Source organism: Zootoca vivipara, chromosome 9, assembly GCF_965207765.1.
Source record: "Zootoca vivipara chromosome 9, rZooViv2.hap1.1, whole genome shotgun sequence".
NCBI classification, from domain to species: Eukaryota; Metazoa; Chordata; class Lepidosauria; order Squamata; family Lacertidae; genus Zootoca; species Zootoca vivipara.
Window position 1 is genome coordinate 36,284,966 of NC_142592.1, and position 27,288 is coordinate 36,312,253.

General features: G+C 40.6%; 2 protein-coding genes across 10 annotated transcripts; one reads left to right on the plus strand and one right to left on the minus strand.

Moving 5' to 3' along the window:
* Positions 1-184: 184 nt before the first annotated feature.
* LOC118090744 (opsin-VA-like) lies at positions 185-7,048 on the minus strand. 2 transcript variants are annotated; one of them, XM_088652584.1, is made up of 5 exons: positions 6,840-7,048; positions 3,499-3,612; positions 2,449-2,777; positions 1,297-1,542; positions 185-458 (listed from the first exon to the last, which is right to left on the minus strand). In XM_088652584.1, exons 1-5 carry the CDS (start codon positions 6,904-6,906, stop codon positions 324-326), a joined length of 891 nt encoding a protein of 296 aa, XP_088508710.1. In that variant the 5' UTR covers positions 6,907-7,048; the 3' UTR covers positions 185-323. The 2 variants fall into 2 exon arrangements, with proteins under 2 accessions (XP_088508710.1, XP_034982726.3); XM_035126835.3 differs by lacking the exon at positions 6,840-7,048 and having other exon boundaries at positions 3,499-3,820.
* PLEKHG7 (pleckstrin homology and RhoGEF domain containing G7) lies at positions 5,421-26,755 on the plus strand. 8 transcript variants are annotated; one of them, XM_035126831.3, is made up of 19 exons: positions 5,421-5,559; positions 5,760-6,171; positions 7,066-7,129; positions 7,726-8,402; positions 9,619-9,644; positions 12,098-12,234; positions 12,367-12,407; positions 13,322-13,423; positions 14,266-14,415; positions 16,259-16,354; positions 16,763-16,858; positions 18,525-18,638; positions 19,419-19,590; positions 19,876-19,991; positions 21,853-21,946; positions 24,046-24,125; positions 24,857-25,016; positions 25,984-26,081; positions 26,334-26,755. In XM_035126831.3, exons 4-19 carry the CDS (start codon positions 7,758-7,760, stop codon positions 26,439-26,441), a joined length of 2,235 nt encoding a protein of 744 aa, XP_034982722.3. In that variant the 5' UTR covers positions 5,421-5,559; positions 5,760-6,171; positions 7,066-7,129; positions 7,726-7,757; the 3' UTR covers positions 26,442-26,755. The 8 variants fall into 8 exon arrangements, with proteins under 8 accessions (XP_034982722.3, XP_060135683.2, XP_088508705.1 ...); XM_060279700.2 differs by having other exon boundaries at positions 14,281-14,415; XM_088652579.1 differs by lacking the exon at positions 5,421-5,559 and having other exon boundaries at positions 6,004-6,131; positions 7,719-8,402.
* The last annotated feature ends 533 nt before the right edge of the window (positions 26,756-27,288 follow it).

A 27,288-nucleotide genomic window follows, 5' to 3' on the forward strand; every position in this document is an offset into this window, starting at 1 on the left:
AAGGATAGTTCCTTTGCATAATCATTCAATCAACAGTGGAGGAAAAATCCATTGTTCACAATTTAGATACCCAGTCCTTTTTTCATGTGTATCAAGTAAACTCATTGTTGTTATATATATTCAGAGAATATTTGGTGTAAGCAAGACTTTTCTGACATTAGCAAGTGAAAACTGTGTGAAGCCATTCATCATAAGCAGCCCTATGGACATTTATTATCTTCTGGCATGGATCATTTACTAACAAGACACAAAAGAGGTGCTTCATTATCTTTCTTGGAGAGAAAGTGCACAAAATGTTGTAAAATGCAGCCAATAGAACTACATCAGACTGGAGTCACTTGGTTGATCTTACAAGGTGTTTTGTATTCATCTGGAGCTGTGGATGTTGAAATCTCTTCATCTGGTTTTGCCAGAACAACTTGGCCACAAGTTATAAATTCAACCGCGCACTCACGAAACTGCAAAAAGAAAAAAGAGGGAAATCAATATGCTTGTGCTTTGTGCTGTCACAGTGAGATAGAAACCCTTTCGGGTATAACCCTAAATTAGATTATATTCTGCTAACTGGGAACAGTGTACATGTCATCCTGTGGTCTTTCAGTAAGGTCTTCCTATCCATTTCTTGTTCACCAGAGTACAATGCATATGAGCTTCTTTCAGAATTATTGCAAGGCCCTTTCTATTTGGGCTGACCAGAGTTAATAGTTTCTCTGGGTGGGGTTTGAACAACTTCCCTTCATGTAATGGAACTTCTCTTTCTGTTCACCTCGTGTAGCCCCCATAACCTTCCCAAATCTACCTTGGGGGTTCCCCAACCCCAGAACAGGGAATGCAGGAGGGAGGAGAGGTTACATTGCATGAGTGGAACTCACTCTGCTCATGCAGTGACTTCACTGGAGTCATCCCAGAGTCAACCCAGCAGTGGCAATGCCAACCATCTGGAGAAATGGTCCAGCAGTGGGGGAAACCCCCCCCCCAACACACACACAAAAGAGTCCTGCTACTGCATCCAGAAATATTGATGCATGAGCAGACCCGAAAGAGGAGTCTGTATGTGAAAGTGTACAAATTGCCTTTGCCCAGTCAGTATGCTTGTGTAAATGTATATAAAGTCTCACCTAGATAAATAATTTCAAATATCCTGTTGAGGGACAGGTAGGGGAGAATAGGGTTGCCCAAACAAAGGATCTACAGTGACTAGCAGATTTGAAGTTGGAAGCATGCGATTGAATCTACAAAATGAAATACACTACAAAAGTAACTAGCCAACAAAATATACAGAAGACGGCGCCATACCTGTTTGTTCAAGAAAATGTAGATGATTGGGTTGTATACTGGGCTTGTTTTGGAGAGATATGTTGGGATGGTTGCAGCCAGAGGGGAAATATTCAGGGCTGGATCAATAACAATACTAAGAGCAAAGACTGTGTACGGTAGCCAGCAGATCAAAAAAGCCACCACCATCACAAGCACCATAACTACGGCTCGAAACTCTTCTTCTGGATTACCTTTTCCTCCCAGTTCTTCAACTTTCTTATTTAGCTGTTAAATCAAATCAACAGCATTAGCCATTCAATAGAGGCATTTATTCAGCTATGTGGACTCATGCAAATCCTATGTCTACATTAAAGCCTGCATGTTGTATATCTACAAGGTGCATGAATGAAAGCTAATATCTTCCAAATCACCATTGCTCTTATTGCAGTCTGGGCACCTCTTCTGTTAACCTACATTTATGTCCTTGAATTTTTTGCGTTTTGTTCTTATCACGATTTCATCATTGAGCTTTTAAATGCTGCTGTTATTTTGATTCCGTGCTGTAAATTACTTGGGAACTCTAGAAAGCAGAAAAGTTTGAAATTAAAACCAGCAGCTTATACTATGGTAAGATACTAGGCTTCAGAATTGGCTTTAGCATAAAGGGTTGTGATCTTCACATCATTTAACACTTGCTTTGAGTGACAGTTTCTAGATGGGGCACCATTTTGCAGCCCAAGACTTGTGTGTCTTTTTAAAAAAGAGTTGTGCTCTTGAGTTGTATATGTGCATGCACATGCTTTTGATTTTTAACATCAAGTGCAAAGATAATGTGGCCATAATTGCCTAAACTGCTTTGGTCAAGTCACTCTATAGTGCCTTCAGATGGGAACTCAAACATAAAAGGAATTTTCTGGTATTTAAAAAATCTGTCCATTGCTTATATAGGCATATGCAAGTTCTTTTTAAAGCTCTAAAAGTCTGCACTGTTTTACATGATGATGCTGACATTGACCAGATACAAATATGAAAAGAGCCAGGAATCCTTTGGGCTTTCATTTAGGCTGCAAACTTGTGCATGCATTAACACCAAGAACAAATTGGCTCGGTGACATAAAAGTATGGAGGTGGCATTGCTCAGCAAACAGGCACAGAGGTGGAATAGGATGGAGGAAACAGTTGACTACTTACCCCACGCAGTGACCTAATGACATTGCCATATGAAAACCCAATGATCAAGACAGGGATAAAGAAGCAGGACAAGAAGTATACAATCAGAAAGCTATAGTTGTTCCAAGATCTCTCTTCCCAGCCAATGGAGCATGATGTCTGGACTCCTTCGGGTCCATAAGAACTCCAGCCTAAGAGTGGGACCACAGCCCAGAAGAGACAGAAAACCCAGATAAAACCAAGGAGCTGGTAACCTCTCTTCGTGCTCATCTGGAGAGTTCCCAAAGGCTGGCAGACCACGTTGTATCTTTCATAAGCTAAAATGGTCAGGGACCAAAGAGAAACAATTCCTGGAAGATAATAAGAAAGGCAAAAAAAAATAATAATGCTAGGAATAATCAAACCACAATATTCCACATTTCAATACTGTTACTCATATTTCATAGGAAATTCCAAACATTTTTGAAATCAATGGGATGTACTTTTTCAACCCTATGCACACATATCTGGGAGTAAATCCCACAGGAGTCAATGAGACATACTTCTGAGTAGAAATGTATAGGATAGCACAATAAGTGAGCTTAAAATTTCAGCTGTGCTACCCAATCCTATCTATGTTTAGCTACTCAAATGTCTGTCATACTTATTTCAGCGGGACTTACTCTGAAAAAGGTGGTTTGAGCAGTGGTTTAGAAATAACAACAAAATTAGTTATTTGAATTGGGCCAAGATGTTCCAGAAATTTTGTTAAAACTTACCTTTATTCTTTTTTAAAAAAACTGCAAAGCACCTTCGTGACCTTCTTTCTTTTAACATAATAAAACCCAAAGATCTCACATCAGTTGTCGTTCAAGAGGGAACTAAACGTTTGGCTGTTTATTCTGGTTTTGTAGTTTGGATATTGTTGCCAACTTGTCTGTTTAAATGTATTTTAACTGTAAATTGTACTGTTATTTATCTTTGCAAACCACCTTAAAGAGGTTTGCCATGAAAGGCAGGGTATAAATGTATTTTAATTATAATAGCAATACAGCAGCAGCAGCAACAACCATATCTAGCTATTTTGCTTACCAAAATAATTGACAGCAAATCCCTGGAAAGTGCAGAACCTCTTTCCCAGGAAGAAATATCCACGGTAGTTTGTAGCTATAACAATGGTGGTGCCACAGAGGGACATCATAAGATCTGAAAAGGAGACGTTAAGAATGAATATATTGATGGGATTACGGAGCTGAGGATTCTTCAGCGTTACAGCAATAACCAAAAAATTATTAAATATTGAAAATAAAGCATTAAGAAACATCAGGAAAGCCAAGACTCCATATCCAGCTCTTGGGAAAGTGGTAGGATGCACGGTAATCTCTACAGTTGCAAGAGAACTATCATTCCCCATGGTGGTTAGACACACAGAGAACTACATGTTTTATTATAACACCTAATGCAAACTATGACTCATTTTCTAAATGGACTGGGAATCCTCTAATCGCACATGTTTTTTAAAAAACATTTGATGAAGTTAAATCCTAGGATGAAAGCAACAGCTGTCTTTTTTTTCTTTCTACCACCGTGAAGGAGTGGTGAAGAGTAACAAAGAAGAGTAACAAACAATTAAGTATCTTAATAAGATTACGCACAGAACAATAGCCTTCTCCAGTTGACAAAAAACACCACCTATTAGTTTAGAGGCAACCTTCCTTACACTAATTTTCAAAATGCAATAGAGTATTATTAACAAAAGAAGGGTGGGCAGAGACATCTTCACTAGCGGCTTGTGACCCCCGGGTATGGGATGGGGGGCAGCAAAGGGGATAACCAGAGACAGGATCAATTTCTTCTGGTTTTCTTGCCCCATCCTCCTGTCTTCCAAAGATGCTGTGGATTTTAAAACAATGCTGTTGTACAATTACTTAGAATCTAACTGAACTCAACTCTGTGGAATACGTTGGGCTGGAAGACTCTGTTTTGACAACCCACCAGCTTTTTAATGTTATGCTTGGTAGCACAAAATGGATAACACCGCTTCTCAATATTTTGTTGTTGTTGTTGTTGTTGTTGCAGGGGAGAGCTGAATTACCGGTCACATTATAAAGAAAAATAGCTTCCTGCCAACCTCCACAAGTGTAAGATGTATGTATTTTAAGATGGTAAAGAATAAACCCTGTATTTTGGGTGTGGCTGCTAAACTAGCTTCCCAGCAGGAGGGTCAGTGTTGCTTGCTCTGAAAGACAGGGGTGAGGTGGCAGGGTGGTTGGTGCAGTGCAAGTGTACCAGCAGTGCAGGGCCAACAGACCCATGAGGCAAGGTGAGCAAGCTGCCTCAGATGGTGGAAGCCCAAGAGACAGGGCCACCCCCTGCCGCCACGAGCAGAGAGGCAGTACCAGCATCAGCACCAGCTCCTAGCAAGGTCTCATGAGATCTCACTAAAATCTCACAAGATCTCACCAAGATCTTACAGAGCACACAGGATCTCATGGGATTTCAGCATGATCTCGCCGGAACCCACCATCATCACTGCTTTGCTGGCACTGCCATGCAACCCACATAAAAGAGGGTTTCAGTGGTGGGGCAGTGTGGTGGCAGAATGGCAAGTTCCTATTCACCTTGGGGGGTGAAACGGGATGTTGTGCCCCCGAGACAGGGGCACCAGATCGGTTCCTTCACAAGTTCACTGAGAGTTAGTAATTTGTATATACTGGTATTTTATCTCTATATTTTATATTCTAATACAGAATTATATACAACTCATTTTAGTAAAAGTTCAGAGGGGCCCTATCATCTATTATTTTAAAAATAATAATCTTTAAAACCCCACAGTTTAAACTTGTTGTTTTACTGAAAATGTCAACAACAATCAAACCTTTCTGCTCCAGGTACCTGCCAAGGATGTTTTAATGCTCAGGAGTCAGGGCCAGTCCAGACACATCTGAAGCAGGTATAACATTTATACAGTATTTATAGAAGCCAGTCACTGAGCAAACAAGCCAGGTGGTTCTGCAGTGGGCAGGCTGCCTGCCTTCATAAATTTAACTCTAGGCTGAGGAGTTACACCATGTACCATACAACACCAAAGTCAAATTCCTGATTTCAAGTGGTTGCGTCTTAAGAGTAGAGGTAGAAGATTCAGAATTGCATGTATGTATCCTATTTTCATGATACCATTACTATATAGGGACTGTCATTTTAAAATATTTACATTTTCATTTGACAAGTTGTTAGATTGTTAGATTGTTTTGTGAATTGTTCTTCCTATCATGCTTTTGGCATGTTGTTCGTGAAAAGTTTTTCTATATAATATTCAGTTTGCTAACTATAAATGTTTTTATTAATTGCAGATTTCACTAATGAAGGACCAGAGTACGTAGTTGGAAGTGCATTGGACAAAAAAACCTGTTCTGTTTTTCCTACCCTGTGCTTTTTGCTCCTTGTTTCAGTTGTTTCCCCCTTTTTTGTTGGCATAAGGAGTTGTAGCATGCCGACCAGTTTATTGGGGACAATCCCCATTTTTTGATACGTACTATCTCTGGTAAATCACCAGCCCTATTTTGTCCATATTTTGTTTGGTGTTGTTTTGCCATGTTACATTTTGCAGTTGCTCAAGTTTCATTGGGCCACATAAATCGAAGCTGAGGTGAGATTTGAAAACACAGGGATGTCCCGGCTCCCTGGTAATGCTCATTGCTACCAACAGAATTGGTCTTCAGCTGGTGAGTCAGGAACCTCTATGGGCTCATGAACTGATCTCTGGTAGGTCAAAACAACAGCACTACCACCATACATGCTAGAAAGAGAGAGGGATTGGGAGGGGGGATCCCCGAAAGCATTTGTGGGTGGAAGGTTGAAAAACTGAAGACTGCTTTGCTACACTATGTCATATCTAATAGTGTATATATAACACTACGATAATGGGCTAGGTGATCTAGCTAGAAAATATAGTGTTATCACAACCACAAAACATTCTACCAGTATTATGTCAACATGAGTCATCTATGCTATTATCAGCAGGGGTGGGAATACTTTGTACATTCACATGATATTGAAGGGAGATTTTGATAAGAAGTTTAAGGGGGGATTTTTAAAAGGGCTTCATTATTAAGGACACAGGAAGGTTCTTTGTGTGGAGGGACAGCAAAGGGAACATCACAAAGGAAAGGTTGAGCTGTTCTAATTGTACGCTTATTCACAAAGGACAGGCACTGGCTGTCAAATCTCCCCTGTTGACATATTTCTTGATCCTCTTTCATCCGTTGTTCTCCCCGAGTGAAGCTAATGTGTCAAAATGTTGAACTCATAAGCTGGACGGGGTGGGTGTGGGGTGGGTGGGTGGAATAAGAATTGGGAAGAAAAGGAGAATTCAACAAACATGCCCAAAAAAGCATAGAAAATCAGTTATGTGTTGCAGCAGATCATGTTACCTTCTGTAAACGAGCTTGCTACCACTTCCCTTTGCACTGTTGAGATAAATAAATCCCTTGGAAACATGCAAAGAGGAAAAACAAGTTCCCTATTCCTGCATTCAGAAAGGAGGCTGGGAAAGCGAAAAGAGGAATTTCCACCCTTCAGTCTAAAAGGGCAGAAAAACTACCCGTGGCTTTAGTCATTGTGTTAAACAACTTCCCTGTTACACATTTTCTCGTGCAGGATCATGTTTACACCCAAGGAAGCTGGCTGTATCAGTGATCCCTGCGCACCTGCTGTTGAAACAGTAAGTACTGAGCTAGAGCGTTATCAGATTCATGTGTTATGGTATCATGCTTCTGTTTATAGAATACTGCTAATTAACTCCCCTCGGGTGCTTTTCAGTTTTGCGTTGTAACCATTCAAAATGCTGCGAAATCAAGCTACTTTAAAATGATGGGCAGCACAACTTTAGCCCGATTTACTTGGAAATAAGCCCCATGCTGTCCAGTGGTGCATCGGATTGACCCTAACATTTCACCAACATGAACAGGTCTGTGCTGATTAAGCATCAAAGTCAGGGATTAGCCAGTATAAATTTATAATTGAATCCACGGCCTCAGAACAAAGTGCCTTGGTTGATTTCTGCTTCTTCGTGGAAAGCTTTTAGAGCCTCTCCTTCTGACTGCAGAACCCATTCCAATCTCTTACGCTGCCCCCTAAAACCTGGCATCAAAAACACCTTCCCTCCAGTGAATCACAATCGGAAAGGGTGTTGGTATGCAAGTCTTTCATTGCCAAAGGGGGTTCCTTGGATTGTAGCAGCACAAGGGTGTTTTTAAATATAAAATGTTGGCTTTGAGAATGAAATCCTTCCTTTCATCTCTGTTCTAATGGCTGTAGATCTTTCCGCTGTGATTAAAGGATTCATAAAAATGGAGTGCAAATCTTTTGACGTGGATGAAGCAGTCTGCTTGGAGGATCAATGTCATATTCTTGAGGTGACCGAACCACAAGAACACAATTTGGATTTGGCAGGAAAGCGTGACTTGGGAAATGCTGTCTTTTCATCCTGCGAAACCCCAGCCCCATCCAGCCCTAATAATATCACCAAGAGGAGGGCCTTTAGTGACAGCCCAAATCTACTCCAAGTTCCATCTGTGGAGCATGACGATGGTGACTTCACACCTTACCAATTTAACAGGCATGCTCCAGGGAGGATTTCTACTTCTCCAACTCTTAGGAGGCTAAGAAGCAGCACCTCATCACTCACTCAGGTCTTTTCACTACAAAACAGCACTGAGAGTGCAAGGGGGCACAACCAGATGCCACAAACTGAACCAACTCTTCTTGCTTATCAGAGGTGTACTCTGCATTCTCAGAGTTGCTCTTCGACCTCCAACTCTGGCATGCACACCGATTCACTGACACTGAAAGAAAACTCCTCATTGGCTGACGCACTATCAGTTCCACCACATCCTAAAGATTATTGTGTTGATGATAACACATTGCAGAACATGAGGGAGATCAGCCCTTTTTCCCTAACTAAGGGGAAACAGAATTCTCAGGAACGTGTTCAGGTAAGTAACACATTTCCTCTTTCCTTGGTTTGGTATGTTTTGCTGATTGCTCAGATGGAGCTGAAGACTGGTACTATAAATCAAGCCATTGCCTCTCTTAAGGTTGTAATCAACTAACTTTTACTCAGAGTAAGCCCATAGAAATTTCATGGCCATGACTAAATTAGGTCCATTAATTCCAATGCGCCAACCTTGAGTAAAACTTGGTTGACTACAGCCATTAGATTTAAGGAGAATGTGACAGTCTAATCCATATTTAGCTAGGCCAGATTACATGTGATGCCTCTCTTTGAGAGCAGGATAATAGCCATAATAATAATAGCACATAATAGCCAAACACCTGCACATTAGGGGGCTATAAAGTGGGGCATATTTTGTTTGCTTTTACTTTTAAAACTAAACTCAGTAGGGGGCATGGTAATGAAGCCTGTCCCCCGCCCTATTTCCTTTCTTCTCTGCTTTCCACTGAAGCCTTTTCTCTCCAGACTTCCTCCAATACGGGGAATTATTCCAAAGAGCAAACTGTGTGCAAGTAAGGAGGTGGAGGTGATGCTCATGTCAGAGGTGGTTTTAGGATAGCGTAACCGGTTTGGCTGGACACGACAGGGGGTGCTGCAGCAATGATGTGGAACAGAAAGTGAGAGGCAGGTTGTGTTTGCCGAATTTTAGCATCACACAGGGCGCCACTGAAATTTGAGAGCCCAAAATCTACCACTGTCCATGCCTGAGCCACCGCCATATTCTGTCTGGTCTGAAAACAAAGCTCCCCCCACCACCACCTCACTTTATAGCCAAACCAGCACACATCTAGTTGCCCATTCCTTATTTGTATCACTGAATCTTTTTTTAGAATTGCAGTAGCAGCTGCAATGAGAGTTTCCCTTCGGAAATAAATGGGAGCTTAAGGAGGAGGGAAAGGAGGAAACTTTCTTTGGGATCCCAGGGGAAGGTGAAGGGTTAAACTCCCCTTCCCCAAAGTTCCAAGCCTAACTAAAATGAGATGCACTTATCTCCACTGTTATGGAGGTTCGGTTTTTGCTCAGGGGTTGGGAACAGGTGAGTTTCGATTCTGTTCTGAAACAATTGTTTCACTGAAATGATTAAGATATAAATTCCACTTTGCAATTCCTTTCTTCAGCAAGAGCATGTAAGGATAAAAGTGCCATTCTTGTGGCTTTTTATAAAGACTAACATAGAATGCTTTATCCTTTTTCAGGAATTACATTTGCATAAACCTAGCAGGTACGTATTTCTTTAAAAAGAAAATGGCAAAAAAGAAACACTCCCTCGTTCGTTTTTATACTTTTGTTGACTCTTAATGAGCCATTAAGAGTCAAGAGTGACATATTTACTGTAGCTAGCAAGATCTGTTCTATATAAATTTATGGGACTAGCACTGTAACTTTCCGCCACTTGCACACCTTAATGAGAGTTGCTTTACAGGCTGAAAATGGACTCTCAGGCATGCCCCAGCTATTGTTTATTGAGAAGTCTCATAAACATCTCTTTTATTTTTGTGTTATTTGTTATTAATTTTTGTAGCTTTTCTAAATACATAAAGGTCACAGCCCAGAACACTGAAATCAATGGGTATGAGGCATGTGCCTAACTGACATCAAGACCACATTAATGCTACTTGTGGGCCACAAATCAAATCTGATCCATCCAGCAATCAACAGAATGCATTGTTTCTAGCAAATCTTGGAGGGGATAGCTCAGTTGATTAGAGTGTGGTGCTGATAATGCCAAGGTTGTGGGTTCGATCCCTGTAATATGGGGCAGCTTCATATTCTTGCATTGCAGGGGTTGGACTAGATGATCCTCAGGATCCTTTCCAACTCTACCATTCTATGATTCTCTGTCACTTAGGTTCCAGTTTTAGAATTTATGATAATCTCTATGTGACCTGAACACACCATAGAACAGAGGGTGTGACATTTCACTTTGTTGTTAAGGTTGACTGACCACAGCACATATTTGCTTTTTCCAAACCCGAAACATTATTGACCGTCCACAAATCTACAACGCTAATACACCATTACAACAAACATAATTCAGAAAAATCAGATCTGTCTCATAGAAAGTCAACCAAACAGTATCTTCTTCTTCTTCAATATAATTTTGGAGGTCTTATGCTTATTTCAGCTTCATTACAAATTTTTGAACATTCATCCATCTGTAAATCTAAGGTACACAACTCGCAAGAAAAGTCAGCAGAATAATCTTGTCATATTAGATTTTGGGGACAACTTAGTTTGCAAAACTGGCAGCAGGACTATCAACGTCACAAGGCTACCCTACAGTCCCACTGTGGCATGACACGATTCAGGCCAATTCTGGACCTGACTTGACACAGCAGAATGCCCCATGAATTCTGTGGTGTGCTTAGCAAAGCCAAATCACAAAATCCACTGACAATTGCTGAGTTTTTCCAGAGCATGTTAAGGTCACAAATGTCATTTACATTTGGGCTTCAGCTGCGATATCTGCACTGTAGCTTGCTAGCTACCTGCCATGCCAACACTATAAGGCTATCTTAGGGAACGGTCGCAGGTTCGCATGTGTAAATTCTTGACTACCTTATGTGAATGTTTTTATTTTTTAAAAAAAAATCTATATGAAAATTAATATTTAGATATTACTTAAATCTTAGACATTTTTGTAGTAAACAATAAGTAAATGTAATAAATAAATAAATAAATGTGCATATGGGTACATTTTTAAGCTGTATCGTAAAATTCACAGAAGTGTAAAATCTAGGATAATTGTGTTCTAATGTGCAACTTTGGTCACTATTTAAAAATGTGAACCAAACAAAATCCTCTCCCTTCCCTACCTAATGGTCATGTATTTGAATGTCATTTCTATTAAAAGGGTATACTGAATCTTCATTCGGTCATCTCACAGCTCTTTGGGATGGTGCACATGAAATGGCTGCTGTGTGGAAACCATTCTTAAATTAGCACTACAGCATCCATTGCCTTACCATGCCAATCGGACGGTTCTCTTCATGCCATAGTATTTTACTTTTTTTACTTTTGAAGTCTGGGATGGTTTGAAGAAACTGCCAAAGCCACTTCTTTGAGATTGTAATATTAAAGATCATGCACTATTTTCACACGGAGACAACCAGCTTCTTCACACACACACACACACACACACACACAAGTTGAGATAGCACACTCAGGTGACACAATTCTCCAGCAGCTCCATTGAGTTTAATTCTCCATAATATAAATTATAATATATATTGGTCGTTTTAATTATAATATAAATTGGTCGTTTTAATATTCAGTTGTTTACCAATACTGGGGGTCTTTTAATGGAAGATAAAATAAAGCTTAGTGAGTTTCAGGTTTTTTTTTTACCATGACTGACTCTCCTCAAACCTGAGTATCATTTCTTAGGAGGACAAAAGGCGTACATAAGGGTTGGCAAAACCAGCAGAGGTGCAGGCCCAGGGGGAGAGCAAAAAACACTACGGGATGTATGACGCATGTGTGAGGGGTGGCATGACACCACTGTTGCGGTGAGATGAAACACGGGAGAAGCTTCCTGTCCTTCTTGCACCACAGTAAAGTGGTTTTTTTAGAGGGGGGCATTGGTACGGCTCCTTGCCAAGGGCACAAGGAACCCTAGATATGCCTGAGTAGTAGTAGTAGCAGCAGCACACAATGTTTGTGTTTGCCTTGCAGTCTATACAACTCAGCTGAACGCAGGCACAGCTCGGTGGTGGTGAGCTTGCCTGGATTCGAGATGTTCCCAGGAGACTTGCTGATATCAGACAGTGCAGCAGAATTCCTTTACCATTCAGCATCTCTGCACAGCTCAGGTGAATACAGATGCCAATGGAAGAGATGGCCCTGTTTTTGATTCCCACCTTGCACTTCCCATGAAGTCAAATTTACCATGAAATACTTTATCGTTTCTATAGCTAACCCTTGTCCTTGTTTCTATACATTAGAATCCAAAAAGCCCTGGTGGCCATTTACTAAAAAAGGAACTGTGAGTATTTTGCAAATCCCGCTTTCTCTCCCTGCCCCAATATTTCTACAGATTGAACAAAACTCTATGGGTTTGTCTCCACCAGCAGTCCCCAGACCACATCTTTATTGCACATCTTTATTTTGGAATGCTGTTTTGAATAAAATGCAAAGAGAGCAGATTTTTAAAAGTTGCAGACATGTACTCAAACACACTTCAGGTATTGCTTGGACATGCAGATATTTATTAAAAAAGGAACAGGGAAACATCTCTAAGTGAGTGTGAAAGAGAGTGAGAGAGAAAGGTAGCTGCTTTACCTTTTCAGCCTTTGGGAATGCAGCAGCTCCTGGAATCAGATGCAGAGGCCTTGAGTTCTGTGCAACATTACAGCTGAGCCAGCACCTCAGCAGCCACCTGTTTTAAAGCAAATTTAGGCTATATGGCTCTATGGACACAGAAGCCTTGCTTCTAACTTTTCCACTCTGGCACTTTTTAATAGAAAGAGATTGGTGCACCACTATGTTTATGGAGGATGGATAGTGTGATTAAGGTTCCAGTTCTGTAATTCTGCTGAATACGAGAAATTAAGGAAATATATCTACCTAACAATAAATATATTAGGGGAATATATCTACCTCACAAATATTGGTATGACCATCTTTCACTACAGTGGCATACATATACTTTGTGTCAAACCTGACTAATCCATTATTCTAAAATAGACTAATCATTTATGGATCTATATCTTGTAGTAGTTAGTAATCATGTTACAATAAATTCAAAATTTGGTACATTTTCAAAATTCAGTTTTGAGAAAGCTGTCTGCTTGCACAAATCAGAATTTGAGGAAGAATCTTTAACATCCTCTATCTCCAACATCTTCCCCATGACTATGGATTTCACAGATTTATTGCTGCGTTTTTTGGTCTTTACAGAGTAAAGACAAACACAAACAAATATCAGATCTGGAAAACTGTCTGTCCACAGTAACCCTCAGGATACCAGACTATAGCGATTATGAATTTCAAAGTGTTAAGGTACGAAAATGCTTCATATACTACAATGATACAATTTGTGTGTTGGTCCTCATTTTTATTCTTCTGTTTGGTTTTCCTTAACTCTGCAATCCTATACCCGCTTATTTATAGATGAGCACACACACATATATACATGGTGCTTCCAGACTGCCACTATTTTGAAGGAGGGTTTCAAGTGCATACCAAAACTTTAGGTTTGTGCAATTGAAGTGGATAAAGGCACTCTGGGCTCATTCACACTTCCACATGTGCCATGCCTAGGAAGCACAGGTCAGAGCAGTTTTCCGCTTGACCTTTCCAAGGGAAAACCCACTCTTTAGTGTTCAATTGGAACAAATGGCAATCCAGGGAAACCCCAATTTGACATTTGCTCTCACTAGGCACTAAAGAACTGTTTTCCCCAGGGGAAAGCAGCAGGAGAAGCGGAAACACAGATAAGCCCTCTGTCACCTTGGTGACAGCACCACAAATCCACTTTAATAAAAACTCTTCCTTCTTATGGTTAGGAAAGTGACATACTGAATGCGAATGTGTGTAAACACTCTACAAACAAATCAGGATAAATGCTCAATAAACTGGTCATATGGAAGAAAATATACATGTATGCATGTATGTATGAACTTCTAAGCAGACATGGATTATACTTCTTTTCGGTGTAAATTGTAGAGTACTTCTAACTATACTTTAAGAGTCTTTTACAATGTAACACTGAAGCATAAGCAGAAACCAATGACAACCCAAACAAGGGTATTTAGCACCAACAACAGCTTCAGTGATTGAACGGAAGAGCTGTTTGTATAGAAATGTGCATAAATATTTGTGTTTGTGCTCTCAACTGATAGGGTAAATCTTGGCAGGAAATCATGAATATGCATCAGCTTGAGCCAAAAGCCAGTGGTGATCCGTTAGATACGAAGAAGGAAGAAGCCTTGTGGGAGCTTTTCACAACTGAATGCACCTACCTTCTTGATCATCTCCAGGTTCTCAAAACGGTAGGTTTGGATTTTGCAACCATTTCCTTCACATTGTAAGGTGTTCGCTATGTCACTAGCTATCAATCTAAATGGAAAGTACCTTCACACAACGGTTTGTTCCTGCAGGAGGCAGCCTTTTGCAATTAGCTCATAGCAGTACTTAAACACGGATCTCTGTATTGCAGCTCACTGGAGCATCATTCTGACAAGCGTTAAAAACAGGCTACAGATTAGAAAGTGCATTGAGCCATTCAGCTACAGAGACATCACTTGTTAGAAAATAGGGTCACAAACTTGGAAGGGCATCTAACCTCCAACTGATGCAGGAAATTCACTGCTCCAACATTCCCAATAGGTGACCATCCAACTTCTGCTTAAAAAAAAAAATCTAACGAAGGAGAGCCCACTATTCTCTGAGGGTGCCTGTTCTACTGCTGAATGCCTGATACCTTCAGGAAGTTCTTTCTGATGATTAGTTAAAATCCCTTTTTCTTGTAAATTAAACCCATTGATTTGACTTCTAGACTTTGGATCCCAGCAGAAATCAAGGAATGGCTCTGTTTTTCCACTGCCCAGTCTGCAGCTTCTCACTTTTGGCTTGCACACACAGCTCTGGAATTTGTCTGTCTAACTACCAGTATGTTGAGGGAAGGGCCCCCATCCATTTTCTGTCTGGCACAGAGCCACTTCCTTTGTTACCTTAATGACCCATACTCAGAAGGTCATTACCTCACCAGGGAGCTAACCTGGCTATACCAGGAACTGAATCCATGCTGGATCCAGGAATTAGAAGGGGGCTCGGGCATACAGCCTCCGAACCATCTACCCCATAATTCATAACAGCATTTAAATTCCTGAGCTATGTATCATCACTTGTTTTGAATGATAATTAAAACAAGGTTATACAAGGTTATCACCATATCAGCAGTTGGGTCTTTCAAAGAGAATGTTTTCAGAGACCAGCAAAGTATTCCGTGGAAAGTCCTGTTATGATGAAGATGCCTCATCCTCAATAATATTATATGTCACTTGAATAACTTGGTTACACCTGTTTACTGGGACGCAGGTGGCGCTGTGGGTTAAACAACAGAGCCTAGGGCTTGCCTATCAGAAGGTCTGCGATTCGAATCCCCACAATGGGGTGAGCTCCCGTTGCTCGGCCACAGCTCCTGCCCACCTAGCAGTTCGAAAGCACGTCAAAGTGCAAGCAGATAAATAGGTACCGCTCTGGCGGGAAGGTAAACAGCGTTTCTGTGCGCTGTTCTGGTTCGCCAGAAGCGGCTTTGTCATGCTGGCCACATGTACGCAGGCTCCCTCGGCCAATTGAGCGAGATGATGAGCGCCACAACTCCAGAGTCAGTCACGACTGGACCTAATGGTCAGGGGTCCCTTTACCTTTACATGTTTACTAGATGTAAGGGTCACTTAGTTCAGTGAGACTTACTCCTTGGTTAATGTGTAAGGATTGCAGCCTAAATTCTTTAGAATCTAAGCCATCAGGATAGCTTGATTCAAATTAATTGAGTGACCATTTTACTGAGACAAGGAAATTGCTCTTTTCAGCATGTCAGCAATACAGAATCTGCAATGTTTCCTAGAATATGACTGCTTATGTGTTTAGTGCATGCATGGAGGGTCTGTAGGGAAAGATTTCAAGTTTCAGGGGGGAAGGAATGTTTGTTGAGTGCTAGAGGCAGGTGTATAGCAGCAAGACGACAAATGAAGTCCATTTGTTATGTTTACTAGAGCTATAATGAACTTGGGTAGGGAATGTTTTTCAAAAAAGGAAATCTGTAGCAACCCTGGGGTTCAGGGATTTGGAGAAGAAATAACTAACTAGGCATTGATATGTTTTCTGAAGATATTTATGGATACATTAAGGTACCTGCAATGCAAGGAGTTTCTCTCGGATGTGGACTCTGGGCTACTGTTTGCCAACCTAGAGGAGTTAAATCAGGTGAGAAAACACTTTAATTTGTAGATTGACCGTAAACAACATGTATCAGCACTGTGGCTTTTCATTCTATAGCTTTAATACAATGTTAAATCAAAACTATTTTAACAAGCTCAAAGCAATGTGGGTCCTACTATTTAAATACTCCCTTTGGGAAAATTAGACATCTAAGACCTGTGGAATTACATCTTCTAGTGCATTTGTCTTAAAGCAACGATGGCTCACTTATAGTCTATGTAGCAAATGTTGCATTCAAGTCATCCCTGGGTATTTGTTTGGAGTAGTAAAGCTGAATGTGCTCACTAGGCTTTACATTTTTCTTCTACTAAATTATAAAAGCACAGAGCTCATTTAGTGCCTTGCAGTTGAATGTTTCATCCAAAGGACATCTTAAATAAGATTCTCTTACAGGTGAGCCTCAGTTTTGTGACCAGTTTCTTCAGTGCTATAAAGGATCACCTTGTCCAGCCTATGCCTTCCATAGATTTCATCCCTGTGCTCACAAAGGTAAGAGTGAATGGGTGTTAAGCTTAGCTTATGCATCAGTAAAAATGGTTAAATAACAGAAAGAAGAGACTAGGAGTAAATGGACAGTTTTCACTGTCAAGAAATGAAACAGGGATCTGTATTGGAATTGCTGCTTTTTAACTTGTTTGGAAATGACCTAGAGTTTACATGCTGACCATGGCATGATCCATCCACAGTTAAGTTGTGTGTGTGTGTGTGTGTGTGTGTGTGTGTGTGTGTGTGTGTGTGTGTAAAAGTAAAGGAACCCCTGACCATTAGGTCCAGCCGTGACCGACTCTGGGGTTGCGGCGCTCATCTCGCTTTACTGGCCGAGGGAGCTGCTTCTGGCGAACCAGAGCAGTGCACAGAAACGCTGTTTACCTTCCCGCCAGAGCAGTACCTATTTATCTTCTTGCACTTTGACGTGCTTTCGAACTGCTAGGTGGGCAGGAGCAGGGACCGAGCAAGGGGAACTCAGCCTGTTGTGGGGATTCGAACCGCAGACCTTCTGATCTGCTCTGTGCTTTAACCACATGCTTAAAGTTGTAGCCCCAATGAAACTACAATTCCAACTGCAATTGAGTTTGACTGACAGAGGGAAACCAGGGCAAAGGGGAAGGGGAGCATTATTTCTTGGCCTGACTTTGTTTTTAAAGTATTTTCCTCTTCTCTCTGTACATAGGGTATATAAACACCCACTTAGATAACCACTTCATAGCTCCAATGAAGTAGGCTCTGGCCCATGAGAGTTTTTATCACAGTACATTTCTTACAGTGCAGCCCTATACAAGTTTAGTTGTGCTCATGGAGCAATCTTGCTTGTGTCTACTCAGAGTAAGTCCCATTGACTTCAGTGAGGCTTATTCTCAGGTAAGTGGGCACAGGAGTGCAGCTTTACAGCCAGGTAAGTGGGTATAATGTTACAGCTTTAACATTTAAGATGCCAGCATGAATTTGTTGGCTGCATGACTACCGTTCTGGAATTCATCTTATTCTTGATTATGTGGAGGGGTTGATGAGTTTTAAGATTCAGCACCACTAAGCAAAGACCCGAGAATGACCTGAAACAGCCAGCAAGAATGTGAAGTTAAAATTCTCCAAAAGTTCATTTCTCTTTGTAAACAAAAAATACAGTCCAGCGAAAGGTATTTTAAAATTCATTTAGTTCAGTGGGGATTTTCTGTAGCACAGTGCTATGTATATTTAGGCAAAAGTGAATCCCATTGATGTCAGTGGAACTTCTTATGAAGGTAAGTGTGGATTGGGCTACTATCTTAAGCACACACTGGGGGAAAAGACTTTAACTGTGGGTGGATCATGCACTGGGAGTGGGGATCCATCCTTATTATGAAGTAACAAGGAATTATTTGCCATCTCAGATATCTCTGATCACATAGGGTTGTGGACAAGTACCAAAAAAAATATGTGCAATAAAGGTATAGGCTCCTTCTGGAGGAAAGGCAAGGTATAAATCTAATAAATGAATATTTGGTACTCACAATGCCAAGAGAGATATGCAACATTAGTCATACTGCAAGTGGACTCATTAGAGCATAGAACTGTAGAGTTGTAAGGGATCCCAAGGTCTTGCAATGGGCTTGAGTCTATTCTGAGTATAACTTATTTTTTGATATTGCCCTCAATGACTTACGTTTTTGTCTTGCAGTATTTCCAAGGGAACCTGTGTCAGAGTCATGAGATGTACTGCCTGAATTATACCTCTGCTATCTTTTACTTGGAAAAACTGAAGAAAAGAGAAGATTTTGGGATCTATTTGAAAGTAAAGCAATTGTTTTCCTGTTGTCCTTGTTCAACATTTACAGTTGTGATATTACAGCAGTTTTTTCAAAGTCAATTACTATCACAGTTCACCGATATGATTAAGGGTGAACTAAAGTACACATTTAATGAACTAATAATAAACATCAATACCCACCCTTGTTCATCAGAAATCACTCTCTCTCTACTATCATCCCCCTCCACTTCATGTGGCTTATACATCAAGAAATGTGTCATTTTAAATTAAAATATGATATTGCGGGGAATTATTGGGGATGATTTTCTTATGTTAGCCTGAACTGGGGACACCTGAGCGTTTGTAGGGAAGGAATGGATTTTTCTGGTATTTGGAGCCTATGTTGTTTAGGGTTTTAATCACTAATGTGAGTGCTTTCAATTGGGCCTAGAAATATGTGGAAATCTAGTTCCTGTGGAAAAGTGAATGCGCTCTGCAACCTTTTCCACCACCACCTTGAGGCCTGTACACATAAAAGACTTACCTGCATGATATTTCCCTTCCTTTTTTTTTTATTTAGGCGGATGATTCATCCCAATTATTACCACATTAAGTGTGAGGTATGAGAGAAGGGGGTGTATTTATTCCTCTGCTATGGGAACTGGGTTGCCATTCTGAAAGCAATGAAAATGCAGGGTTCTCATGAAATTTATTTCATTTGAGAAATGTGTATCACACTGCTGGTTGGCGGTATGAAGCATTATTTTGCTTCCTGTCAAGAGTACACTTGTTAATCCTAATACAAAATTTATATGTATTCGATAGTGGTGTGAACAGAACGAGCGGTGCAAACGTCTCCATCTCGCAGAACTGCTGGTTGCCCCTTTGCACAAACTGACCCGCTACCCCCTTCTCCTGAAGAATATATGGAAAAATACAGAGGCAGCCGAGAAATCTGTCATTGGTACAATTAAAGAAAAGGTGGAAAAATCTATAAGTGAGTTGGAGAAGGTCTGAAACTGCATTCTTGGTTCAGAAGTTGTTCCGAGTTGTTTTCACAGAGCCAGCCCTACCAAATAGGCAGAGTGGTAGGGCTGCCTCAGGCAGCAGGTTTTATGTGCCATGAAAAGGCACCTATTTCTTTAATTTGTTGTGCTTGTATTTTTATACCAGGCATGGGGAGAATTGCTTGTGGGATTTCATGCTAAGGCCCATATTAATGAAGGACAGAGATTTCATTTTCAGTAAGCCAACCTTGCTGCTCCATGGTGTATCTTTTCAGGAGATTTGGAAGGGAAAGTGAAATGGCTGGATAACTTCCAGAAATTTAAACAGCTACAAGAAATTATAGTTTGGCCTTCACTTTGGGATCAAGAAAAAAGATTTTTTGTTCCTGAGGTAAGCAATTTTTATTCATCTTAAAAATATGTCCTTAGCAGGGTCTTCTTAAATCTGCATAAAACACTTAAAATAACACTTAAAATATGGCTTAACTGCAAAATAGGTAAAGCGCTTTATATCATTAAATATAAAGCGGGTTGTGGAAGGGCTGGGAAGAAATCCAGAAAGGGTTTGGCTGGGGCCTAGGCCCCTGCAGGTGATGAGTAATGGGGGCGTGGATATTTAAATGTAAGTAATGTGATTGGAGGGAGGGCCCCTATTTAGACTCAGTTTCTTTCACTTTTGGATCACTCTGGCTTGGTGTTTTGAATCTCCCTCCCACCCACCGCTTTCTTTTACAGGTTTTAGCCTGACCTTGCTTCGCCTCTCACGGGGCCACTTGCTTTGCAAGGGTCCAGTAGGAAGTTTGCCATTTGGCTGATTGGCTTTTCCACTTGGTTTTTGCCTACTGCTTAGCAAATCGTCACAACTTGTTAGGTTGGCGGTTAAAGGTAAAGGTAAAGGGACCCCTGACCATTAGGTCCAGTCGTGACCGACTCTGCGGCTTTGTCATGCTGGCCACATGACCTGGAAGCTATATGCCGGCTCCCTCGGCCAATAATGCGAGATGAGCGCGCAACCCCAGAGTCAGGTTGGCGGTTAGGCTTTTGGTTATTGAATCTGGTTGGAAGAGGGGTGTGGCATCCAGATGCCTACCCCCCCATTCCTTTATGTTGCTCCACATAGAAGTATTCAGTTAAAGGAATCCTGGGGCTTACTCTCTCGCCCTTACATCCCCGCCATAGGCGGGGCTGGGGGGCCATTTATAGAGTACGAAGCCTTGGGAAACATTCTTGGTCGAGAGGGGAGAATGTCTGGGCACAGCTACCTCCTCTCACAGGGGTGTTTACTTGACTTCCCTATACCCATGGGAGGTCGGAGCTGGTATTGTCGCAAGTGGACAGATTGTGAGTCCTGTCCCAAGTGGACAGATGATGTGAGTCCTGTCCCAAGTGGGCAGATGATGTGAGCCCTGTCCCAAGTGGACAGAAGATCGGAGTCCTGTCCCAAGGGGACAGATGAATTGAGTCCTGTCCTAAATGGACAGAAGATGGTCCTTCTTATAGGACAAATGGTTAACCAAAAACCTAAGCCAACACTCAAATTAGAATTGTATTTGAATAAAGTTGTGGCCATAATTAATGCCAAAAACCCAAACTAAAATATTATGTCTGTTGTGAATTATTAAGGGGGGATTTCTGGCAGCCTCGTCACACAACTAGCTCTAGAATGTTCTAAATACACTCTGGAGAGGTGCCTCCACACAGACTGCGCAGATCTTAGACCAGCTCCCATACAAGTGAGCACTGAAAAAGTAATAAGCAAATATGGAGGGAGGGAGAAGAGGGAGAACTCTTCATGATGAGAAAATGGAGTGAATAATTTGGAGGACAATAAAATAATATGGGGGCTGAAGGTGGGAATGTAAATAGATTTTTTGGGGAATGATTCCTGGGGAAATCAATGGGGAGGAAGCAAAAATGGAAGGGGAAAAGAAAAGGGGTAGTTCTTTGTAATGATACAACATTTATAAATGGATTCAGTCAGAAGGCAAGGAATTAATTTGACATTGGCCATGCCCATTTTGACATGCAGCCCTCAAAGGGTTGGGCGTGTGTCAAGGTGCCCCTCAGACTGAGAAAGGTTAGTTACTGCTGCTGTATAGGATTGGCTGTCAAGGTGGTCTCTGTCTAACACATGTACCGAGTCACCCAATTAAATAGTCCATTATATTATTTCTGTTACTCAGAATTTTAATTGCACTGTTACCACTTTTTATTCAAAAGTTGCATGATTATATCTCTTTCTCCATTACCAGTGTCTCAAGAACTTATTAAGAGAAAACCCAAATGAAAACATCTTGTCACCAACAAAAAGATTTCTTGTTCATGAGGGGAGATTAACCCTAGCAGGTAAAGAGTGCTTTCTGTATCATAGTTACATTACACAGTGAACAGAAATGTATACCTAACTCAAACTACTCTGCAAACCTAAAGAGAGGATATGAATAAAAGCTGGACAGGTGTTGTATTAAGATGTTATGAACCTCCATGTTCAACATGGGAGCACAGAGTGGGGTGCACCACTAAACCCTCCCCTGGTGTTATGTCCACACCTGACATTTGCTCGTACAGCATGAACATCTGTAAAGAGAGGGCTTGTGTGGCAAGGCCCCAGACCAGCCCCCCTTATTAAAATAATTCACACAGACACAGAATTTTAGTTTGTTATTGGATAAAATTTTGGCCACAACTTTATTGAATTATTTAATTACAGGAGTGGTATTGGCTTAGGCATTGGCAAACGCTATATCTGACTCCTGCCCCCTTTGCAGGTAGTCAAGTAAGGTAAACCACCCAAGAGGGAGCCACATCGGGGGACCCCGCCTGCAGTTTACCTCGGTGTTCCCAGAGGCCTGGCATGGCCCTAGCCCCTCAAGCAGACTTCAAACAGGATCCAGGCCCCAGATTCCTATAACGGAATACCCCATAACAAATGGAGGGGCAGGCGATGGCTGACCTTTCCTCCCCCCAAAAATGAATGAGCCAATGCCTAACCGCCAAACCTTTAAAAAATTCTGACGATTGCTAAGAGGTAGGCGAAAAACCAAGTGGCGAGTGCCAATTTGCCAAATGGGAAAAAATTCCTACCTGGCCCCTACCCCAAGACAGGTGACCAACCAAAGGCCAAAGCAAGGCCAAAGCACACACATATAAAGACAGGGAAGGTGGGCGGGTGTCCGGCAGCGAGAAGCAGGTGCTCAGCACACATCGCGCTGCCGCTTTTAAACTCCCCACAATCATCCAGCTCAAAATTGATTGGCCAGATAGGTCTGGGATTATTGTGGTGCCACCCTGGCATGGAGGTGGGGGTGGAACTGGGTTGAGGTCCTGCCCGCAACCAGGACCATTCTAAAGATGATCCCATTTCCCTGCATAGAGTTATACATGCAAAGGCATGCCCACGCCCAGAATATGGAACCTCAATCATTCAGTGTTCCAGATTTTGATGAAGGCTTTGCATATACAACTATATGAGCAAAGGCCCTTGCTACAGAGGTTTGTGTACAGACATCACAGAAGGGGTGTGTGCTGTTAGTGGGGTTACTCAATTTAACACTACTCCTTGCTTCCATATTGTTGAACATGAGTGCTCATGACATCAAAATATTGCAGTCCAACAAGGTCAAAGAATAAAAATATATTCAGAAAGGATAAAATCAGTGTGAGTGATGTCTCAGTACCACTCTTCTAGATGGGGGGAACAAGATGTGTAAAAGTAGGTCTTTTAAATAAATATGCTTTTCCAGAAGAGAAATACGTTAAACTTCAGAGTTTTCTGTTCATAATTAGCAGCCAAATTTGAACTAGATTGCTGAGAGTGAAGCATAAAACAGATTATTTTTTTAATCTGCTGTCTGCTTTTGAAATGAACTGGCAGGCGGTGATATACTTAAAACTGATATGGAATCTTACAAATAAGTTGACAATATATATCCCTGGTTATTTTTGCTCTATAATCTGTTTGATAATCTTTTACTCGTGGGAGATTCAGTCATGTCCCTAGCTCTGCTAAAAACTATTAAAATATTATGTGAGTTATGCAAGCAATAGTGATTCACCATTCTTCCATACTACTTTGGCTGCTCATGTATTGCAAATGTTAAAGAACCCAAACTACAAAGCTGAATATTTCTCAAATCCAGAGTTTTTAATACTAAGGAGCAGGTGATATGGGGCAGCTGTTGGCTTCCTATTTCCTTTAAAATTAATCTCTAGAGCTTGAGCCACAAAACTTGAAAGTTCAGTTCTATTAATTAAAACAAACTTCCTAGAATTCTGGAACTAGAAAAACTATGCTTGAATCTATTAGCAAGTAATTTTCCAATTTTTTTCAGTCAAGATAAATCCAAAAGCAAAATGTAGTAATGAATTTAATGCAGAAAATGCGAAGTTTTGTTACAAAATAAAAAAAATAAGAACCAGTGTTTACTTTTGCATTTATTCCTCAGAACATATGAGACTTGTTGATGTCTACCTGTTTCTGTTTGACGATTTGCTGTTGATTACAAAGCCTAACCGGCACAGAAAGGTAAGAAGAAGCGAAGAAAGATCAGCTACAGCTGTCGTGTTCATGCACATTTTGATCTGTAGGTGCAGTAAACATTTACGTAATATTTTAAAATCATTATTTTAAAGTAAAAATGTTGAGGGAACAGTTGTGAATTGCTGACATATCAAAGGAATGAAGAACAGACCCTGACAATTATACAATGCCTCACAGTGGGCACATTTTGGTAACCCCTTAGGGGTACAGGTCCATATTTTGATTTCGTGCAAGTAGTCACTTTGCAATATGCACTTATTTTTTTAAAGAAGATGCAGTCCCCGGTGGCCCAAGCCTGGCTCCTTTTAACCCACCACCTCCTATTACCTTGTTGACTTAGATGTAAAAAGCAGGCATCTGAAAGTAGACGTGCTTTATTTAAATGTATAGTGTTGATGTGACTAAGGTTTCGTGTGCTTTCAGATACATTGAGGCACCATAGTTTGTATTTTAAAGAACTGGAACATAGCAGTCCAACCGAATGCCTACTTGTTACATTTAACAAAAATTATTAGAGCTTGCAATGTGTTTATGATACAAAGCTAGTGCCATAGAACAGGGGGGGGGGAGCATTTTAATCTTGTGGCAATTTTGACTTAAGTTCCAAGAGCTGCCATTCACAAATTTAAGTCAAGTACTACATGTCAGAAATGCCACCACTACAATCCAGAATATAGAATGCTTAGGTAATGTATTGGTTTTCCTTTCTGTTTCAGAAATCTGCAGTTTCTGACCTGAGTTTAACACCTGTTGGCCCCTTTTTCACTCCCGAATTGCAATCTTTGCTTGAAGGTGGTGGCTATTGCACTGTGCTTGACCAGCCTATCCCATTAGACAGAATGGTAGTAAGAAATATTGAGTCCTTCCACATAACAGGTATGTTAAATACATTTTACATATGGCTTGGTTACATTCTTCAAATATTGAGTAGATGCATGGCATATATGTAGGGACAGATATTTTCTGTGCCCATCTTAAATAGTTCTCTTTTACAATATTTGGAACACAATACAAATAAGCAAATTGCTACCCCTTGAGCAAAATACATATTCATTTCAGTCATCCCACCTCAATTTTTCTTCAGCCTCTGGGATGTACATAGGTCCAACAGCTTACAATGGTAGTGAAGAGAATTTACATGGTAAATCAGAGAAAATGTGATGAAGGAAATCAATTTTGATCAGACAGACCTGCCTCGCTTCAGGATTAAAGATGTAACACCACTGCCTGTGCTAAACCAACCAATGTTCAAAAGAAATTTAATTTTTTTGGAACACTTCTCATTTTGCCCACTATTCTAAATTGAAGGAAACTATCTTCACTCCTTTTCCTCTCCATGGATTCAGACTTGCTCCTGTTTCTGTATAAAAATAGAATCCAGGTGAAGACCTAGCTTTTGCATTTCCTATCTATGTGATTTTATGCAACCCCATGTGATCACTGGTTTAATATCCATCTAAATCATGTCCTCGCTTGAGTTTTTATGATATGCAACTATGTCAAATTGTCAAAAAAAGGACAGAAGTGCAGCTCATTATATAATTGTTGTTGTTTAGAAAATAGTTACACCACATAGCATGTAGTTTTATTTTCCCTAAAGGCAGAAGATTACTCTCAAGATTGCAGCTCACTCTCAATCCCTTATCCCCGGTTACTTACTTGTATATCCAAAACCAAGCTTAAGTACTGTTGATATTTCATGCAGTCTGAAAGCCAATCAATGGATTGTTCCATTGAAGTAGTTCATGTGGCCTGTTTCAAAGGTGACATATATTTGCTCCTTATAGAGGTCTGAAGTAAAAGCTGTGGAAGATGTCTTACCATATGTCAATTGTTTTCTTAGTTTTTGGACTACGAAACGCTTTTCTAATACAGCATAGAAATCGGTTTCAGCAGTGCATAGCAGCCTTTTTACTACAAGCACAGACTGAGTCTCTCAAAGTAAGTATTTTATTTTACGAACATTTAAAAAAATAAACACAAGCAATTCATCTAAGAGAGTGCTAACACCTTTCCACAAATGATTTGAGCTAGTTTATTTGTCGGTCTTGGGTAATGTCCCTACCCCACTAGAGTGAAATACCCTTCAAAAATATGAATAGATGCTATTGCCTAATTAGCTATACGGAAAGTATGTACAGTATCCCTACATTACTTTTGTTATTAAATTAAAACTTCTTTTTCACCTTACAGAAAACATGGGTGTCACAGATGGAAACCGCAATATCAAATTGCACAAAGAGAGAAAATAAACCTAAAACTTCATTTTTTAGTTTACCTGCTGAATCATCTGAAATTTAAGTTGTGGTTCATTGGGAACCACTAGACAATGTAACAAACTTACTTTAAAAACAACAACAAGGCATGCAAAATGTCTGTGAACATTTTTGGGAGCCTGGAAAGGTGAAACTCTGGAAACAATCTTGCTAGAACAGAATTCAGAGAAGGAAAAGAGCAACTTGGATGCTCATTCTTCAAACTGTAGTGCTATGCTTATGGCCTTTGTTCCTCTCAGGGGGGCATTCCATGATAAAAACTAGAAAATATATGTGATGTGATATGATATGGAAAAGGCAAGAAAACAAGTGTCATTAAACCAACATCTTTATAACTGCCTTTACAAGTTTTTCTGCAGTCAAACTGGGGTACCAGTAATCATGAGACCTGCTTAAATCAGAATATTTTGTTTTTTGATCAAATACTACCAGGTTATGAAAGAAAGAAAATCCGCACAATTTTTTCCTACCTCAGAAACCATTTGTCCAACCACCAAAATGTCAAACAAAGTAGCAGTCTAACACCAATCTTCACAAAAACACCTCTCACATTATAGAATCACACAACTCATTTTTAAGCAGTGTGGTCACCTTGAGATTACCTTCCTCACCTCATCAGCGCTTTGAAGAAATTTCATCAACATTATGATACAAAGAGAGATACCTACACAACTTGGAATGGGGTTAAACTAAGAACTGGGAAAATGTAATTTCTGGCTGTAGTGTTCCAGAAAAAAATTACTCCAACCCCCCCCCCCCAATTAAAACTGCAGGGTTAAATCAGTTCACACTGACTATACAACACCACACAGGGTTGTACATACTTTTGAGGTATACACTTTTTAGTAAAATTCTGGGTAAGAACCACATGG

Bases quoted from the DNA above. Each gene is read 5' to 3' on its own strand.
- LOC118090744 (XM_035126835.3), bottom strand. From the start codon at position 3,820: ATGGGGAATGATAGTTCTCTTGCAACTGTAGAGATTACCGTGCATCCT. The intron at 2,778-3,498 runs GTAAGCAAAATA...ATTATCTTCCAG, and splicing joins ATTTGCTGTCAATTATTTTG to GAATTGTTTCTCTTTGGTCC. The intron at 1,543-2,448 runs GTAAGTAGTCAA...TTGATTTAACAG, and splicing joins TCATTAGGTCACTGCGTGGG to CTAAATAAGAAAGTTGAAGA.
- PLEKHG7 (XM_088652579.1), top strand. From the start codon at position 7,070: ATGTTTACACCCAAGGAAGCTGGCTGTATCAGTGATCCCTGCGCACCT. The intron at 9,645-12,097 runs GTACGTATTTCT...TTTGCCTTGCAG, and splicing joins CATTTGCATAAACCTAGCAG to TCTATACAACTCAGCTGAAC. The intron at 24,126-24,856 runs GTAAGAAGAAGC...TTTCTGTTTCAG, and splicing joins AGCCTAACCGGCACAGAAAG to AAATCTGCAGTTTCTGACCT.